Source organism: Liolophura sinensis, chromosome 9 (genome assembly GCF_032854445.1).
Source record: "Liolophura sinensis isolate JHLJ2023 chromosome 9, CUHK_Ljap_v2, whole genome shotgun sequence".
NCBI classification, from domain to species: domain Eukaryota; kingdom Metazoa; phylum Mollusca; class Polyplacophora; order Chitonida; family Chitonidae; genus Liolophura; species Liolophura sinensis.
This window is the reverse complement of record NC_088303.1, coordinates 3,840,916-3,860,351: the sequence shown is the minus strand read 5'-3', so window position 1 is coordinate 3,860,351 and position 19,436 is coordinate 3,840,916. Positions and strand designations below refer to the sequence as shown.

Here is a 19,436-nt window from a genome sequence, read left to right as displayed (position 1 = left end):
TGATATATCGAGAGCGGAAAGGCGGAACTTCGGTTTTCATAGTTGATATATGCGAACAGTGTATAGCGTAGGTTAACCTATTAGATCGATAACTGCTTTGAAGCAAAACATATGGAACACTGTTAAGGACTTTCTGACGCAGGAAGGCAGCATTTTCTGAATTTGGTAAGATGCCGTTTGGTAAGATGATAATGCAGAAAAGTTTATCTTAATCGGTACGGTAGTGTCGTGAGTAGTACGCCTACATGATCATGTACTCATCAAAATCGGCAATTTTTTCTACCACTGCTACAGACCTATAGGGTCATGCAAGCGTGAACGGGGTTAGAGCTGATCGTAGGGTGGGAAGAGCGGACTGTGAAAAAAAAAAGGCTTTATCCTGTTTGTATCCTGTCCATTTGTAGGCCTACCTGTAGTATTAATATATAAGATGTGCTTGAGAAAACAGAACAAAACATTTACACAGACCTGTCCACCCAGACAAGATCTCCTGCTGGATGGTATATTTAACTTTACTTTGGAAGCTAAACCTTTCCAATTCGTCATTATGCAAGATGAAAACATCATACAACATCATAAAATATTTTTGTGCAAAAAAAAAAGGAACATGAGATTTATTACATTGACAGTGAGAAAATGATTTTTAATTAAAAAACATGAGACTCAGATCAAAAACGTGATAGTCGACATGTTTTTATTTGTGTAAAACCATTTTAACACAAACCTGTACATGTCCAAATAAACTTAACCCACACCCAAGACTACTACAAATGTACTATATAGATATATCTTAACTGAAAGCATACAGTACACATGTGCCGGCTATGCTGTCATTGTAACTTTACACCTGGCATAATACAGTTTTATTTCTACATATGACACTCTGGCCAGGAACCACGCCTTAGATTGGTCAAGATGGTGCTACTCAACCGTTTTATCCAGCGCTTGGTGAGGAGGAAGCCTATCGACTTGTCCACAGTCAACCAGTCTCCTCTAGCCAGGGTTTTGACACTTCTGGACCTGACAGCCCTTGGTAAGCCAGATTACAGATGAGGTTGCCGATGAATTCTTGCTGAATATTTGTTTTTGTATGATTCCTTGGTAAGAAAAGAAAATGTAAAAAAATTAATATAAAGTATTTTTAGAGACACTGCCCATTCTCATTTGCTTTTCATTCGAGGCACGCTTATGGTATTTTAACTTTATGTACACTTGATGTTCCAGCTCAGTCTTTTAAAGTCTTTGTATTATTTTTCCTCATCACTCTGATTTACCCTGATCAGAGAATTTGAAGAAATTGGGATGAAGTCAAAGTTTGTATTCAGATTGGTCTGTTACAATATAAACTTTATAGAGCCCGAGCCCTCCCCTGCATTGGAACAGTTACAGATGACAATGGGGTCTGTTCGTGCCGGGTTTGAAACCCTTTCTCTTAATTCCTTATAAGGCATGTCATGTCATACTTAAGATTCCATTTATATTGACAGTAATAGAGCAGATTATCCATCATCTTTGCTTATTTCTACTTCTCCTTTTGTCTTGTCCATGTACCTAGTTAAATTCTGTTTATGTATGCACATGTATAATAGTTGTGTTGTGATATTTGTGCAGGGATTGGAAGCACCCTGGGTGCGGGTATCTATGTGGTGGCTGGGCAGGTTGCCAGAGAGACAGCAGGGCCATCTGTGGTTCTGTCCTTCTTCATAGCAGCTGTGGCCTCTGTCATGGCAGGTGAGTCAGATACAGTTGCTGGCTTGTAAATCACTTAACTCTTGTGCCAGTTAATTAAGGGCCTCTAGCATGTGTTTTGCCATGGCAGTTAATTGAGGCGCATTTAATGATTGTAAAATGATATGATTAATATCTGCCAGAAGATGTGATGAGTAGATTGATAACGGTCACAAGCTTTTGGTGTAAATTGCTTATTACAAGTCCAATAATGTTCTATGTACTTATGTGTACTATAGCAATGAATTCACGGCTAGGTCAAATTTCGCTAATGAAAATTAATTATGTATCAAAAAATAATTAAAAAGTAATTAATAACTAAAGTAAAAAAAAATCAGTAATACACGTATGAATACGTAAGAGTTTGTGTGAAAAAATCCTCTCTTTTTTTCACATAAGATTTAAGTTTTAAGAAAAGTGAAGAGATGTGGGAATACAGTATCTTTGCTATTTTTCAGGCTTGTGCTATGCAGAGTTTGGTTCCAGAGTCCCCAAGACTGGTTCAGCCTACGTCTACAGCTATGTCACGGTTGGAGAACTGGCAGCTTTTGTGATTGGCTGGAATTTAATTCTCGAATATGTCATTGGTAATAAAGTGTAAAGTGAATTTAAACATAAAACTGTGAACTTACAGCTGTATAATATTCAGGAAGAAATATCAATAATATTAACCATCTGTTCGTTTTTTTTATTTTGGGTTTAAAAAAAAAGGAAGTTGAAACTAGCTTAGACAAGAAAATGTAAGAAATTTTTTTAAGGTTTTGAATTATTCCAAAGATGGATTTAATCTTTTGTTAACATTTTTTTTTTTGCTGATGTGAAAATAAGACTGATTGTATTAAAATGCACTTTGTTTTACTGTACTAAAATGTTCCTTCTCTCTTTACTCCCTCTAAGAAAGCTTCAGTGAGGATGTAGTGTTTTTTGTCTGTATTTTCAGGGACAGCAAGTGTGGCACGTGCATGGAGTGCTAACTTTGACTCTCTCATCAATAACACCATTCAGAATTTCTTTGAGGAGCACCTGCCACTGAAAGTTGCCGGACTGTCTCCTTATCCAGACTTTTTCTCATTTGGCATTACACTCCTCTTAACAGGTATTTCTTTCGTTTACATGCAGAAGACTCAGGTATTTATTCCCAGTTACACCCATGTCTACATTGTTAATACATTATACAGAGGGGCCTGTGAAATGGGTTCGCTACCTTGGTATCTCCTGTGTGAAGAGTTAAGGTGACTAGAATATAAGTATGATGGATGACAATTTACCCAACTCTCTGGTTGTCTATCCTGCTAATAGTTTATCATTACCAATAGGAATTTGTGAAATTAAAAAACAAGCATGTGTATAAGCATTTATTATACAACATAAAAGACTTACAGTATACAGAGTAACATTTGTTTGGTTACGAATAGTCACATGTAACCAGAGAAACCTGGCCTTTTCAGTTTATCTCAGTTTGGGTTTTATCTGAGTGTTCATGGACTTGCATGCCCACCCTTCCTTTAGCACCATGGTCTAAGCAGAATAATAATACCAGTCATGCAATGACCAGTGATACTAGAACTACGATGAAATGTAATACAGTGTATGCGAACACTGTACATGTAGGTATTGATAGCTGTTGACTTCTCCAGGTACTATGACTGCCTCCATGAACTATCCAGACCGTTCCTGATAAAGATCATGTCACCCCCTTTACCCATGAGATCACTGGTTCAAATCCTACTCAGAGTGGCAGATGACTAAGCAAGGCTTTAATCGACGTGACATACTTAGTTTAGCTACTTGGTGTTTTCCTCTCTTGTCTGTTGGTCACATAGGTGATGTGTTGTAATTCTTCAACCTTTTTGTATGTTTTCAAGGGGTTTCAAGCATGTTCTGAAGGTATTATTCTGTGTACTGTGTAGACTGATAAAATTATACTTTTTGTGAAGCCCTCAAATTGGCCCATCCATAAATGTAGTTTTGTCTCCAACATCACGTTATGAATATTGGTAAATTGCCCTGAAAGTTGTTCTTTCCTGTGTAAAGAGGTTGAGGAATTAGGGTCATTTAAAATAGTGGTAAGACATAAGGCCTTAAGTAAATAAATATGTGAAAAAAGTAAAAGATTACATTCCCACGTTGCATTGGCTTGGTTTATTGTGATATGCAGACACCTACATGTATGAATCATTTAAAATGTGTTTTGAATAATGCAGTGTTTTTTTAATCTCTGTGTGTTACAGTTATTTTAGCCGTGGGTGTGAAGGAATCAACAACGTTTAATAACATTTTTACTGGGGTTAATCTACTAGTTGTGTTGTATGTCATCATCTGTGGCCTTTTTAAAGTGGACATCAACAACTGGTACTTGTCAAAGACTGATGTAAGTAGATGTGCTTTCAGCTTACTACATGCTCTTAAGTTCACAAGCACAAAAATCTGCCAAGAAAAATGTCAGATGTGAGACAGTAAAAACGGATCCAATTCTTCAAGTTGTTAACGAGTTCGATTAGGTATTGTCACGGCACTGACGCCTTGTATGTAGATGGTTTGTGCCATGAACTACCAACTATTCTGATGTACATGAGGACATGAAGAAATGCCAGCAGACTGTCTTCTCAGAGCTGTGTCGCTTCAACTGTGGCACCACTGCATGCATTGTTCACACATCCTGATACTGTTCTGCCTTCCTGTGCTGTTCTTATCACACAGTTAATATTGCCTTTATTCTTCTATCTTTGTGGGGGTTTTTTTTTTTTTGGTTTTAATTATAAACCCATTTACTAAAATGAATTAACTTTGTAATTTTGTCTTCTTTTGGCTTCCAGTGCATGGTTGGATGCGCTATTTCTTTCTGTTTGACACATTGTCACGTGACTGTTCATTAATGTTCTGTGATTTTGCTGTTTGAGTTTTGCATTAGTTTCCCTTGTATTTGATATTCCTCAGCTGCCTTCTAATAACAAATTTGGGGATGGTGGGTTTTTCCCATTTGGCTTTGGGGGCATGATGTCTGGTGCTGCCACCTGTTTCTATGCCTTCGTGGGATTTGACTGTATAGCTACAACAGGTAGGAGTGAGCCAGGCTTATGCTGGCGTCATTCACAAATTGACAGTGTTACATGTACTGTCATAAACACAGCTCATCCTTCAAAATGACAATATTATGAAATGGTGTCTCATTGTAATGGCTCCCTTAGTGTGACTTGTACGGTGTCAGTATAAGTTATATGTAGATATATCCTTGATCTGACTATCACACATGTTGTATTGATCATTTCAGATAATACATGTAGCTAATCTTTCTGCTGGTACCTTTCAAGTCACAAAATATAAACATTACTTGGCAGTTTTCTATTTATTATTCAGCATTATCAGTGACAGTGTGTCTAAAGTTAAAATCTCCTTTTCATCATACAGCAAATGTAAGTCTACTGATTGTAATTCATGCAACCGTGTCATTTTAAAAACAGTGCAGTAATAAATTTAGCATTATTTAAGTAGCTTTTTTATTTAAATTATAAAATTCTTTGTATTTCATTTATGGATGATTAATAAAGGGACAGAATTGATAGAATATTTTAAACATTTCTTCAGTAGTGTGGGAAACATTTGAACCAGGTATTACAATTCCATTTGTTAAATGTGTCCTAATTTAAACTTAGTCTGGTATTAGAAATTAAGTGTGACTCGACTTTTTGTTATGTTTGAAAAAAAGTATGTTAAGTTAAAAATAATGTGTGCCTCAAATGAAAGGTATCAGCATACTGGGTTTGGAAATATTTCAAAGAAATAATTTTGCCTAGAGATTCCACATAAACATGACAAATCAATTATTTTCAAGAATGGCTTTGTGAGATTATGCTTTCAAAAGGTTTTTCACACTATTTTGAGCGCTGAAAAGTTCATTGAAACGTAGAAAGACGTTAATGTAGTTAATTGGATATGATTTTACAGAAAATAACTAGTGTGAAAATGTTCCGTAGGCAAATAAGAAGGCCATTATATTTTGTCCTACTTTATGTGCTTTTTACAGCATGTCAAAAATTCCAATGATTGAAAACGTTTTTGGGTTCAGATTTGCATGGCACTTTGACTGACACAAACTTTGTCTCATCATTTATGCTTTTTTACATAATAATAAGTCAGAGCTCTGGAAAAGTTTGTTGTTTACTTACCAATTAAAGTTTGCTGGTTTACTGCTGTCCTTCCATTGTCATGCGTAATACTGTCATGAGTAATATTGGAAAGTATGATGCTAAGAAATAAATAAGTAATCAAATAATTTAGATTGAAATGATTTAGCAAAGTATTAAATCTCTTGACAGTTGCCTGAATATTATTACATACTCTATGTCTGTAAGTCAAGTGGAATATTCTTGAGTATGGCGTAAAACAAAATCAAATAAATAAATAAATGTTGGTAGGAGAGGAGGCTATTCGACCAGAGCGGAATATCCCACTCAGCATTATCCTGTCTCTGCTGGCCATTTTCATTGGGTATTTTGGAATTGCCTCGGTGCTGACTTTGATGTGCCCGTATTTCCTGTTGGACGCCCAGGCACCTCTTCCCGAAGCATTTGACAGAGTTGGGTGGGGCGTGGCCAAGTATATCATTGCTGTGGGGGCAGTCTGCGGGTTGTCAACCAGGTATTAAATATCAGTCTCATCTCAGTGTCAAGAATTTGTTTTTTGTTTTTTTATGTGAGCATAAAACATATGGAACCATACAAGGTTTTAAGCTTTTCCTGTGGCTTTGTATGTCTTGAGATATGGTATGTCCCAGGTACATCTTTCATTCAATTTAGAAATGAATTAAGTTTTTCTTCTTTACACTCAGTAGCAAACAGTCGCTTTTAAAGTGCGTGCGTTAGATCTGCTAAAGTTTCACTTCATAGGCAGCAAATCCAGCTGAGATCGAGCTATATATGACAGAAAGACACTATGCTAAAAGGAAGATGACTGAAAACATACTATGTTCTGTTGTCTCTTTGCGTTTAACCAGCTTGCTAGGGGCAATGTTCCCAATGCCACGGGTGATCTACGCCATGGCAGGGGACGGGGTCATCTTCAGATTCCTCTCCACCATCAACAAACGCTTCAAGACACCGCTGGTGGCCACCATATTGTCAGGCTTCCTGGCAGGTAAGAAAGTATACAATTTGTTGCTTTGAAATATATGGGAAGGTTTTGAAACTGGTGTGTGAGATCATTTTCCATCATGTTAAATTTTACATGTAGGCCTACTTTAGTTCAAATGTTTAGTCAAATTTGATTTTGTGTCAAAACTGATAGTTTTTTCATGATCTTTCTAGAATGTTACTGGAAAATCTACATCAACGTCATTTCCACATATTATTCATGGTCTTCATCACAAATTTAACCGTTGGTCTGGTTTTTTGTCATCCGTGAAAAAAATAAGCAATGTGACATCTTCAGCGTATTTCTGATTCTGTTCATATGTGCTGCAATTTGTTCACGTCTGCGCTCACAAAACCTTTTTACAGTTTTAAACGCTGTCTGAATAATTATACATTCTACAAAGGTGCTTAATGCTAATGCAATATAGGTATTTATGTACATTAAGCACATGAAGAATTTCTACCTCTTTTTGTGACGAACTATATATCGCACGAAAGTGCATGGCCTTGTGATGCGGTCTACGCAAATTTCACAGCCCTGGAACATCACCTGCTGTCTGCATGAAGTGACACAATGAATGTAGCAGACAGCATGTACAAAAGTAATTCAGTGTCAACTGTGGGTCAGGGGTCAAGGTCTCTGGCAGTGTAATATCAAAATGTAATAACAAAAGTGATATCTAACTAGTGAAGATATCATTTTTATCAGTGAAGGAAATACTGGGATTTCACTGATGTATAATAATAAAGTGGTTTACTCCATGCACTGCAGTTTCCTGCACTCATAAAACTGACCACTATTGCACCCTAACTCCTCTAATGTTGGGGACAGATATTAGTAGTGTTGAAAGTAGAATGTTACCTTTCTTTACCAGTCTTTTGGAAAGGTAAAGATATGAGTATGTTGTTCATTGGATGGTTTAACCATCTGAGAAAGAGAAACTCATTACTCCTGCTAGACATTTGTTTGCTTTGATTTTGACTGAAAGTCTAGTGTTTATTTCCCTATACCATTTTCCCTAGTTATATTTTCACCTTGTCATTTACTAGCTATAGAGTGAAAGAAGTTCCCATTTTTGCACGTTGAATTATGAAATACATTGTAGGTTTGTATAGAAATGGTCCGGAATGGATCAAGGGTAAATAATGTCAAACAACCAAATAATGTGAGTGTTTGTTCTGATTGTCTTTCTTTGGCAGGTGTGATGGCTATGTTATTTGACCTGAAGGAACTAGTGGATATGATGTCTATAGGCACCTTGTTGGCCTACACACTTGTGGCTGTCTCTGTCCTCATAATCAGGTAGGTAAACAGGATGAACACCAGAGCATTTCAACAAATTCCTGGGTAATGATGTCGGCAGGACATTTAAAGGCTCTATACAGTATGTCTGGTATTGCTAACATTTACAGTTCAGGTATGAGAAATTTGTTGTTCTGTGACCTGAGTCTTTTGTTCAGTTTAATGACAATTAAGATTTTTGTGATGAAAGAACTAAAAGTTCTGTCTTCGTGATAGCACTTTTAAAGTACAGTTTAAAAAAAAATTAATGTTATTTTAATGTTAGCCATCTTTCTATTTGGGCTTTCTGGCAGATTCCACAGTACATGTTCACTCTGCCCTACATGTATACCAGAGCTTTGGTTACAATACAGCTGTCCACATGTTTCCATAAATGATGTATCACTTTTCTTATGGTTATACATATATCCTTTGACCCATTTTGCTTCCCTTATGCATATACTAGTATATGTATTACAAACTGGATATCTGCTTTGACTATAGCTTGGACAAATACCTCAATGAAAATATTTAGTACATTTTATCTTCCTTCCCATATTGTATATATAATTAGTTTCAAGCTGTAAGAGCAGTTCTAAGTATAAAGCCTGTGGTTCTGTTCTGCAGCTGTTACCTTTCAATGTACAGTATGTTACAAGCTGTCAGATGGTAAAGGCCTATTTGTAACAGGTAAAGGCCTTTAACATTGCAGGCCAAACACTTGAGCACATAACCTGTGCATTGACCAGCGTATTATAGGCCTTACATTGCAGGCCAAACACTTGAGGAGATAACCTGTGCATTTACCAGCGTATTATAGGCCTTACATTACAGGCCAAACACTTGAGCATATAACCTGTGCATTGGCCGACGTATTATAGGCCTTACATTACAGGCCAAACATTTGAGCATATAACCTGTGCATTGACCAGCGTATTATAGGCCTTACATTACAGGCCAAACACTTGAGCATATAACCTGTGCATTGGCCAGCGTATTATAGGCCTTACATTACAGGCCAAACACTTGAGCATATATCCTGCGCATTGACTGGCGTATTACAGGCCTTACATTATAAGCCAAACACTTGAGCACATAACCTGTGCATTGACCAGCGTATTGTAGGCCTTACATTACAGGCCAAAAACTTGAGCATATAGCCTGGGCATTGACCAGCTTATTACAGGCCTTACATTACAGGCCAAACACTTGAGCCTATAACCTGTGCATTTACCAGCATAGTATAGACTGTACATATTACACTTTTACCAATTATGGTGACCAATAATACTAAATGTATATACCCTGTAGTCTGATAGATTTTGAATGATAAATTTTGTGTAAAATGTTTGTCTTAATGAATTATACCCAGAGAGAAATTTGCTTTTCAGAAGACAGTGTTTTCTTGATGGACCATTACATTATCATAGGCACAAGTGATCTTAAGTATTAAAATGCACTGACATTATGATTTATGTATGTATTTATCAGATACCAATTTCAATACAGTGATGATGTTAAACGAAAACATTATCAGACACAAGTATTATAAATAGCATGTAATTATCAAAGAAAGAATACATGTACATTGTAGAATACAGGTATTATACATATTATTTGATGATGATATTAAAGAATACTAATGTTCGATATTATATTTAAACCATGAACCATTTTATATCTAAACCCATTTTTACAGGTACAGAGTCCATGTTGTTGTCCCGGAACATCCCCAGTCTCAGTTACCTCCCATACCTGCTTTTGAAACTTCTCCATTGCAAGTATATCCGTAGTTTAGAATATTTCTTGAAAAGAGAGCAAGACCAGACTTAAGTTTTTACTTGAATTTTTTGTTAAGCAGTATATATATGTAATTTTCTTGAAGTCTAACTTTCGTTCTTATGTGGCCAAGCCAGATCAAACAGGTATGTATATATCCAAGTAGTACTAGATTCCATGCTATCCACCAAGCATGCAAATTGCCCCTGATTCCCCTGAATATCCACTTTAACCACATTGAATTTGCTGAAGTGATTGTAGCAGTATATATGGGTACATATGGTTAGAAACTGTGTACATGTTATAGGTTTTGGTAAGTTTGTGTGCTCCATCTTCTGTTGTTGATACATTGAATACAGGTGTACATAGTGTACAGTTAGTGACAAAATGTGACTATATGGCTACATGTAGCGTATGTTCTTCTCACTGAACCTGTGGCTGTGCGTTTTCTCCCACCATAATGCTGGCAGCCATCATATAAGTGATATTTTCTTAAGTCAGATATACAATGTATATTAAACACCAATAAAATAAATAAATTCTTTTCTGTCTTCTGTTTCTCTGTATAACTACAATAACAATTACCTCTGTCTCCTGTAGATTTTGTTACTTCAGTAATAAATACATTATCAGTACTCCAACTTCAGGTGTCGGAGTTTAATCCATACGCATTCTTACAGGTATATGGAAGAATCCTCACTGCCAGGGGCAGGGACGAAGCGTGATGAAGACGAAAACGGTGAGGATACTGCCCCGGGGTCAGCTAGTTTTGACAACCATGTTCAGACCAAGGACGTGAGCAGCGAAGAGATGTACAGAGACAGTCAGTGTCTGCTCCCTGCCGCACAAGACTCTCCCCTACAGTATGAATCGTCTAACCTTCTGAAGCGATTGTTCCGCCCCCTGGCTGCAGATCCCACACAGCAGACACAGAAACTTGTAATATATTGTGTGGGGATTGTTTGTGAGTACATTATAATTGATAGTGTCTGGAGTATATTGTGTATATTGTGTAAATGGCTTAATAAGTGCATTTTAGTGGCAAATAAATGTTATTACTTTTGTTATTTTTATGTTAGTTTTTTTTTCCCAGTAGAATATACATGTAATCCTTATTTCTAAACTAACCTCAAAACACCTTTGCTGTGCCACAAAAAACTCTCAGAATGAGGCAAATGGACTTGGTCATGGATGAAATGTTAGGTCATTTACCATATTTACATGTGAAATCTGTGTCAGAGTCTTAGGGGCCGCCGTGGCCCAAGGTGTTTAGCATGACCCAGGGGCCTGTCACCAATGACGTCCCCGTGAGTTCAACTCTGTGGATGATCTTGGGTTTCCCCTGGACTCTGCCCTGTTTCCTCCCACCATAATGCTGGCTGCGGTTGTATAAGTGAAGTATTCTGGGGTAATGCATGAAACGACAATCAAATAAAAATAAATAGATAAATGTCATACTTACTATAATTCTTCACTTTTTAGCATTTGCAAGGTGTTTCTTTAAGCATATTCTGGGGGCATTAGTCTGTATAGACTGATTTTTGTGAAGACCTGAAATTGACCTAGCCAATGTAGTTTTGTCTCCAAAATCAAGTTAATAGGGTGCATAAATTGCACTGAATGTATATCTTTCACATGTGAAAAGTTTGAGGAATTAGGTCCACCTTTAGAATGGCTTACATCAGACCTAAGGCAAGAAAGCAGGTAAACTCTACGTGAATGTGCAGGGTATGAAAATGTACATGTAGACTGCCTACTGATCAACCATGTGTTTTGGTGTGTGCATGTAATAGGAGAATTAAATCAGTTGTACATGTGTGTATCAGTATGTATAAGGGGGGGGCGGATTTGGATGTACATGTGTGTATCAGTATGTAAAAGGGGGGGGCGGGATTTGGATGTACATGTGTGTATCAGTATGTATAAGTAGGGAGGATTTGGATGTACATGTGTGTATCAGTATGTACAAGTAGGAGGGATTTGGATGTACATGTGTGTATCAGTATGTACAAGTAGGGGGGATTTTGGATGTACATGTGTGCATCAGTATGTACAAGTAGGGGGGATTTGGATGTACATGTGTGTATCAGTATGTATAAGTAGGAGGGATTTGGATGTACATGTGTGTATCAGTATGTACAAGTAGGGGGAATTTGGATGTACATGTGTGTATCAGTATGTATAAGTAGGAGGGATTTGGATGTACATGTGTGTATCAGTATGTATAAGTAGGGGGGATTTGGATGTACATGTGTGTATCAGTATGTACAAGTAGGGGGAATTTGGATGTACATGTGTGTATCAGTATGTATAAGTAGGAGGGATTTGGATGTACATGTATTACATGCTGTTTAGACGCTAACATCCATGTTGTATTCTGGCATTACCACATTCTAGCCAGGGCATAAGATCAAAAGGCTGCAGGTATGTTTCATTTTATTGAAATGAGGATATCATATCTTAACAGGGTGTCAGCTGCTTTTTTGAATTTCATATTGAATATACCACTTTGCGTGTTACCAACATGACTGCTGATCTATAAAAAGTTAAAGAGCAGGTCAGAAACAAACAAAAACATGTTGTAGTCAACACTTATACCCAGAAATGTTTGTTTTCACCTTCAGCTGCGATTATCATTGTCTTCAATACACTCATCATCTACCTGGAGGCATACCTGGTAAAAAAGTCATTCTGGGCAATTATCCTAGTTGCTGTTGTTGGGCTAACAGCCATCCTCATGGTGGTGATTATTGCTTGTCAACCACAAAATAAGGCCAAGGTCAATTTTAAGGTAAGCTTCAGTATAAAATTATTTGCTTGATGTGGTGTGTATGTTTTTGTTTTTTGGGGTTTTTTTTATTTTATTTTATTTGGGTGCTCTCACAATCTATCAGAATGCACCAGTTTGAAGGCTGGTTAATTTCAGTGTATTAATTTAGAGTCAAGAGTCTTTCTCTGTTAAGGAGAGTGTCTCCATACTAGTTTGTGTAAATAATTAAAAATGTAACAAGAAATTATTGAGATGTCCTTGTGTTTTATATAACTTTATACCTGAATATGTGTTTAATTATTCTTCTTTTCTTCTTTTCAGGTTCCATTTTTACCTGTCCTCCCAGTTATCAGCACATTTGTCAACATATACTTAATGCTCAAGCTCTCAGCAGCCACCTGGATCCGGTTTGGGGTTTGGATGGCCTTGGGTGAGTACTCTCTGCCTGTAGTCACATGTCACAGCCTTAGGTGAGTACTCTCTGCCTGTAGTCACATATTACAGCCTTAGGTGAGTACTCTCTGCCTTTAGTCACATGTTACAGCCTTAGGTGAGTACTCTCTGCCCGTAGTCACATCTCACAGCCTTAGGTGAGTACTCTCTACCTGTAGTCACATGTTACAGCCTTAGGTGAGTACTCTCTGCCTGTAGTCACATGTTACAGCCTTAAGTGAGTACTCTCTACCGGTAGTCACATGTTACAGCCTTAGGTGAGTACTCTCTGCCGGTAGTCACATGTTACAGCCTTAGGTGAGTACTCTCTACCTGTAGTCACATGTTACAGCCTTAGGTGAGTACTCTCTGCCTGTAGTCACATGTTACAGCCTTAGGTGAGTACTCTCTGCCTGTAGTCATACTTTGCAGCCTCACCCAGAAGACTACATTTAAGGGGCTCGCTGTCAGCTTAGACCAAAGCATTGTTCTAGCCACCACTGATATACCCTTGACAGTTTAAGTGACAGACTGGAATTTACGTTTCATTGGGTTTCCTCTACCGATAAATCTGACCTTTGTTTTATTCGTGAAAATTTGGTGAGCATCATGTCAAACATGAGTAAAGTAGACCACCAAATAATTAGACGTTTTAAGTGACAAAATATGGGTTGTTTATTCACATATTATGAGCTACCGTATCAAGGGTAATGTGATTAAGTCACCAATTCGAACCTTTGCAAGTTATGACTTGAGATTTTGACATATTATGATGGAATTCAAAATTAGAAAGTCTCTTCACAAATTGTATTATCATGTATTCACCAATACACTCACTTCAGCTACATTTACATAATGTACAGCTTCATTGTTCAAGTGTGAATATTAACGCAAGCTACAAAAGCTTTGTAGTGTAATGAATTATGAACACAAAGCTACAAAAGCTTTGTGGTGTAAGGAATTATGAATGCAAGACTACAAAAGCTTTGTAGTGTAAGGAATTGTTAATGCAAGACTACAAAACCTTTGTAGTGTAAGGAATTATGAACGCAAGACTACAAAAGCTTTGTAGTGTAAGGAATTATTAATGCCAGACTACAAAAGCTTTGTAGTGTAAGGAATTATTAATGCAAGACTACAAAAGCTTTGTAGTGTAAGGAATTATTAATGCAAGACTACAAAAGCTTTGTAGTGTAAGGAATTATGAATGCCAGACTACAAAAGCTTTGTAGTGTAAGGAATTATGAACGCCAGACTACAAAAGCTTTGTAGTGTAAGGAATTATTAATGCAAGACTACAAAAGCTTTGTAGTGTAAGGAATTATGAACGCCAGACTACAAAAGCTTTGTAATGTAACAAATTAAGGCTCAGTAACATTTACAGCTTTCTCAAGGTACCTGCCATATTACAAGTGTATTTTCCCTGACCATGTCTATAATCTTCTGCTTCTCCCTTTTACATTATTCACCAGGCTTTGTTATGTACTTCTCCTATGGAATATGCCACAGCTCTCTTTCCCACCCAACCCCTGCTGCTTTCTATCAGTTCACTCTGTTAGACTCGGGGACGGACAGCGAGGAAGAGGTCGAGGAGCAGAAACTCAACTGATGATCTGACCAGCTATCTAGTTTGCTTTCATTAACTTTAATGCAAGATTGCTCCATGTTTATAAAGTAATTTATTGCTCATTTTCTCAAAGTGCTACAAAATGCATTTATACATCCTCATTGTTTTTGTTTTTTATTTTTGATCTTCAAGAATGGTATTTACAAATTGTTAACAAGTAAAGTAGTTTTAGTCAAATGTGGAAGAGTTAACGTATGTAACAGGGTGATGTACAAGCGCTATCTACCTCCAGGCTGGAGGGAATTTTCCTTTGCTCCAGTGGTAGAAGAGTGAACCCCAAACTCGCAGAGGTCGCAGGTTCAAATCCCCAGCTGGTAAGCACTGTCACACTTGGCGCTGTGAGCAGGGTTGCTGGGATGAACACTGTTTGTGTACAACTCTGCTTTCCTGTTAGTCACAGGGACGTGACTAAGAAAACTGGGGGTGAATGTAACAGGGTGATATATAAGCGCTATCTACCTCTGGGCTGGAGGGAATTTCCCTTGAGTCTAGTGGTGATTTCAAACCCAGAGATTGCTGGTTCTGATGCTCAGCTGCTAAGCACCGTCACATTTACATTTCTCATAGATTTCAAGACATTAAATAAATTATAGAAATGTGAGTGCATTGTATCTGCACATCTTTTACCAGTTGCTTTTTGTCTTTTACATCTGTGTACATGCAATACCTAAATTTAATTTTTGATTTGGATTTTGAATGTGAAAAGTACTTCCATGGATTTGAAGACAACAAGATTGTTACTTATGTGCACCTTATTGCAAGTGGTTCACGCTCAAGATTGATTGGAACATTTGTCACATCAAAACAGTTGAAATGTACACAAGTACAAAAGGTTATTCTTTTTTATACTGAATACGTGTTTTGCATAATAGGCTACTACTGTTGGAGATGGGATATTTTCTTACTTTTGATAAAATCTGCCTTCTGTTATACATATGAAGATTTTTAAGACACAGATATAAACACAGGAATCAAAGGTATATGTTTATCTGTGTTCAAAGAATTATGCACAAAAGCAAAAACAAAGGTGCAAATCAATGCTTCTGTGCTTGGGTGATGTGAATAAAAGGGAGATAAATCCCGCCTAATAGTGTCCCCTGATAATAGTGTGCATGATTCCCAGCTTTAAGTCTTTACATGTTCGTCAAATTGTCGTACATTGTAAAGATTGTGTGCTATATACCATTATTTAATTAAAATCCTATGCCAGGTCACAAAATTTACATCACGCAAAATAAAATGGGATTACGTGCAAAGCATGTTACCAAATTTGTTATAAAGTACCACAGGTGATAACATATTATCCTCATTTCAACCAAATCAAACGCTAAATCTGAAACAAAGAGACAGTGAAAGTGTTTGGAAGTTCATTAGAATTGTTTCATCTTAGACAAATAATTTTTATGCTTTTTAGCACAGCCTTATTAACCTATATATGTGTGTCTATAAAACTGGCAATCCAAATTCTAACCATGCATTTATAACTTACTGTAATTCATCTAATGTTTGGTATGCAAAAATTCCCTTTCAGCAGTGTATAAAGACCTTAAAATGCTATCATGATTTCAACACTATGGCTGATCAGAAATCAATCAAACAAAAAATCTTTAACGGGCTTATAATGTGAATGAATCAATCACAATCAAGCAAATTCGCACTTGAAAAATGCTTTGGGTGAAGTACAGAATGTTAATCCGTGGAAGTGTAACTGGTTTTCCTGTCCTGTGGGGAATACACTGCATGCAGCTGTACTCAGTATTATAGTGGTTTTAAAACAATGGCATTTATGTATGAATGTTTATAAATTGTTGACATGTAATTTATTTCTATATTGGTCCAAAGTGTTTTATTTTTTGACATCAGATGTATTTTTGCTAACATTTTATCATTTATCATTTGTCATTTATCATATATCATTTATCAGTTGTCATATATGAATAATATATTTATATAATAATAATTCTTTGCACACAGATAATAATTTATATATTAATATATTTATCCTGTATGCACTGTAGTGCATCCTGTCTCATCATTTTATCAACATCTGCTAGAAGAAGAAACGTTTAATTTCATAAACATGTACTGTGCCTTTGCAGTAGTTGTTTGTTGTGTTCAGATGATTTTTAGTGGTGTAAGAACCATCCTTAGGCTCACTAAGGATTAGTGGCAGATGGAGAAATATGGTATTTTATACAGTTGTTCTACTTTAAAAGTTATTAAATCAAAAATATGAAATGAAATATTGCTGTGAATTGTGAATGATTTATGCAGTTGCATACATGTGCATGTTAATATCAGTGTATGTGAGTATTGTGTTGTATGTGATTGTCATAAGACTTTGAAAATAGTCATTATGGTGGCAGGAAACCAGGGGAAACCCATGACCAACTGCAGGCTTCTGCAGATCTTCTCACCTACGATGGCAGAGGACATGAACTCACAGTGACCACATTGGTGAAAGGCTCCTGGATGATTGCGCCAGACTGGCATGCTAATCAACCAGCTGATGGTCGTACTGTTAAAAAATACAGAGAACAGAATTGTCCTGCTTATCTGCATTCACGGCAGTCTGCATATATTTGTATGTACATCCCACTGCACACTGCTTTATATCCGTAAATGGCCTGAAGTAAGCACTTATAGCGTTCATCTTAAAGGTGTCTAATTTGCACTGGAAACCCTTTCCAATTTGTGCTTTACGGGCGAACCGAAACACACACACACAAAATTGAAAATATATTTTTATTTTGTCCCATCTTTTTTTTTATAATTTTATGACGTTACAAGATTTATTCATCCCGTAAAACAAAACATAGAAATGGTGTGGAAAACTCCAGCATATCATTTCTTGTGTCTTCTTCCCAGGAACCATTTCATTACTTACTTTTCCTCTACATACATGTACAAATTAGGGAAAGTGTGTAAGTGTTAATCCTTTTCATCGGAAGTTATATATAGATATCTTCTACTTTGAAAGAACAAAATTTGCTGAATACATCTTTAAATTAAAGCTATAGTGATTTAAATGGTAGTAGGTCTACAGGAGTAGTGATTGGTCTACTGATGCGGGGTTCGGGCTTAAATAACTTTATGAAACACGCGTGTGTCAGAATATGTTTGTTTTTATTCTGCGTAGGGTTCCTAATCTATTTCGGCTATGGATTGATGCACAGCACGCTGGAGAGAGATAATATATTGGTAGTCAGCGGCCGGCCTCCCGACAGCTATGGGGCTGTCGGTCATTCGCCAGTCGTGCCAACGTTGACGGAACCCTCATACGATTCGCCACCTGCGTATAGTGAGCAGATTCTACCAGCTGACACGGAGCAGTCGCCCAAAGATAAAACAGGTCCTCTACAATGATAGCATTTAATTTAATCTATATATTATAATATTAATATTTATGTGTATACAATACATTCATCTCGACTGTTTCTGTGAAGTCAATAAGCCTGAAGTGTACATTTTGTGAAAGCAGGGTATGCAGCAGCGATGGGAAATAGTATATATCTGGTATTCAAAGAATGAGACACGTCTTTTTATATATTTACCGATTTTAAAGACGATTTTTGTTGGTGTTGATTCTTCTCCTTGTTAAACAGGCTTATAACATTATTTACATGCACGCAACATCACTTGCGCCATTTGCGTGAAACGGGTCATTGGTGCTATATTTTTGTAGTATTCACCTCAGTCACTGTTCAATATTCCATTTCTTATTCATACAATACAGATATACATAAACACGACATAAGGAGTCAATACTCCAAATCAGGTTCGGGTCAAAGGTCACTGTCTAGGATCTATAGGGTAGGTCTACAAACAGAAATGTAGGACTACACCGCCTAGCATATCTGGCTAATCAACAGCGTTTATCGTTAATCATAAGGTTATTTGTGTTCCATAAATTCTTTTTTTTCTGTAAAATAAAGCCTCTGGTAAATATATAAACAAAATAAAGTTTATCGAAATGAAAGAATTGTTTTCTGCTTGTTTGGCCTACATGTCACACTATGTGTACAGGTAAATATGTAATTTGAACATACATATACTACATATAGGCCTACATATATAGTACGTATAGCGCGTACCTGCGAAAGGCTTACATATGCTCCGCGCACTCTGTCTGGTTTCCTTCACCTAAGGGTGTATACAAAACTGATCACAGTTTTTTTAGCAAAAAATTGTGTATAGGGGAAAGTATAAGCGCAAAACTACATCGGAGGACAGAAGTTGCCTTCTGAACTAGCCTTGAATGAAAATAACGTTCACTTCCCTCAATATGGCATTTAACTGTCTCTCGTGGTTAAGTTCTTCTGTATAACTTGCCACAGGTCACTGGTTTACTCCCAGCACTCGAGGATTTACTCCACCCATAATATATACTAGCCATCATCGTGGACAATTCTTGTGTAAAGAGATGAACAACAGTTGATTCTATCAGTAAATCGATCAGTCAATGCATTTGTTCCTCATACATGTACATACTATGTCAACAGAAGGAAATGTATCACTTTTTGATGTTTACAAAGTTTCTGTTAAAATCGGAACAAAGTTGTAAAGCAAATAATTGTGAAAATTGAAGATGAAAATGAGTTATTATGAACGCCGAAAAGTTGGACAATGGTAGTACGCACCAAATCAGCAACAAAACAACTATATTTAAGGATCTAGCCAAAGGTATAT

The 19,436-nt window shown here is 36.8% G+C and overlaps 1 protein-coding gene across 3 annotated transcripts; it reads left to right on the top strand.

Moving 5' to 3' along the window:
• Window positions 1–52: 52 nt before the first annotated feature.
• Window positions 53–18,678, top strand: LOC135475919 (high affinity cationic amino acid transporter 1-like). 3 transcript variants are annotated; one of them, XM_064755880.1, is made up of 15 exons: window positions 53–165; window positions 892–1,033; window positions 1,612–1,731; window positions 2,187–2,315; window positions 2,669–2,824; window positions 3,960–4,099; window positions 4,666–4,786; window positions 6,144–6,366; window positions 6,722–6,861; window positions 8,058–8,160; window positions 9,839–9,916; window positions 10,599–10,882; window positions 12,543–12,709; window positions 13,010–13,118; window positions 17,887–18,678. In XM_064755880.1, the coding sequence occupies exons 2-15, from the start codon at window positions 916–918 to the stop codon at window positions 18,111–18,113; spliced, it is 2,115 nt and encodes a 704-aa protein (XP_064611950.1). In that variant the 5' UTR covers window positions 53–165; window positions 892–915; the 3' UTR covers window positions 18,114–18,678. The 3 variants fall into 3 exon arrangements, with proteins under 3 accessions (XP_064611950.1, XP_064611951.1, XP_064611952.1); XM_064755881.1 differs by lacking the exon at window positions 17,887–18,678 and adding an exon at window positions 14,593–15,829; XM_064755882.1 differs by lacking the exon at window positions 4,666–4,786 and having other exon boundaries at window positions 6,278–6,366.
• Window positions 18,679–19,436: the final 758 nt, after the last annotated feature.

Bases quoted from the DNA above. Each gene is read 5' to 3' on its own strand.
- LOC135475919 (XM_064755880.1), top strand. From the start codon at position 916: ATGGTGCTACTCAACCGTTTTATCCAGCGCTTGGTGAGGAGGAAGCCT. The intron at 2,825-3,959 runs GTATTTCTTTCG...TGTGTGTTACAG, and splicing joins CATTACACTCCTCTTAACAG to TTATTTTAGCCGTGGGTGTG. The intron at 8,161-9,838 runs GTAGGTAAACAG...CCATTTTTACAG, and splicing joins GTCTCTGTCCTCATAATCAG to GTACAGAGTCCATGTTGTTG.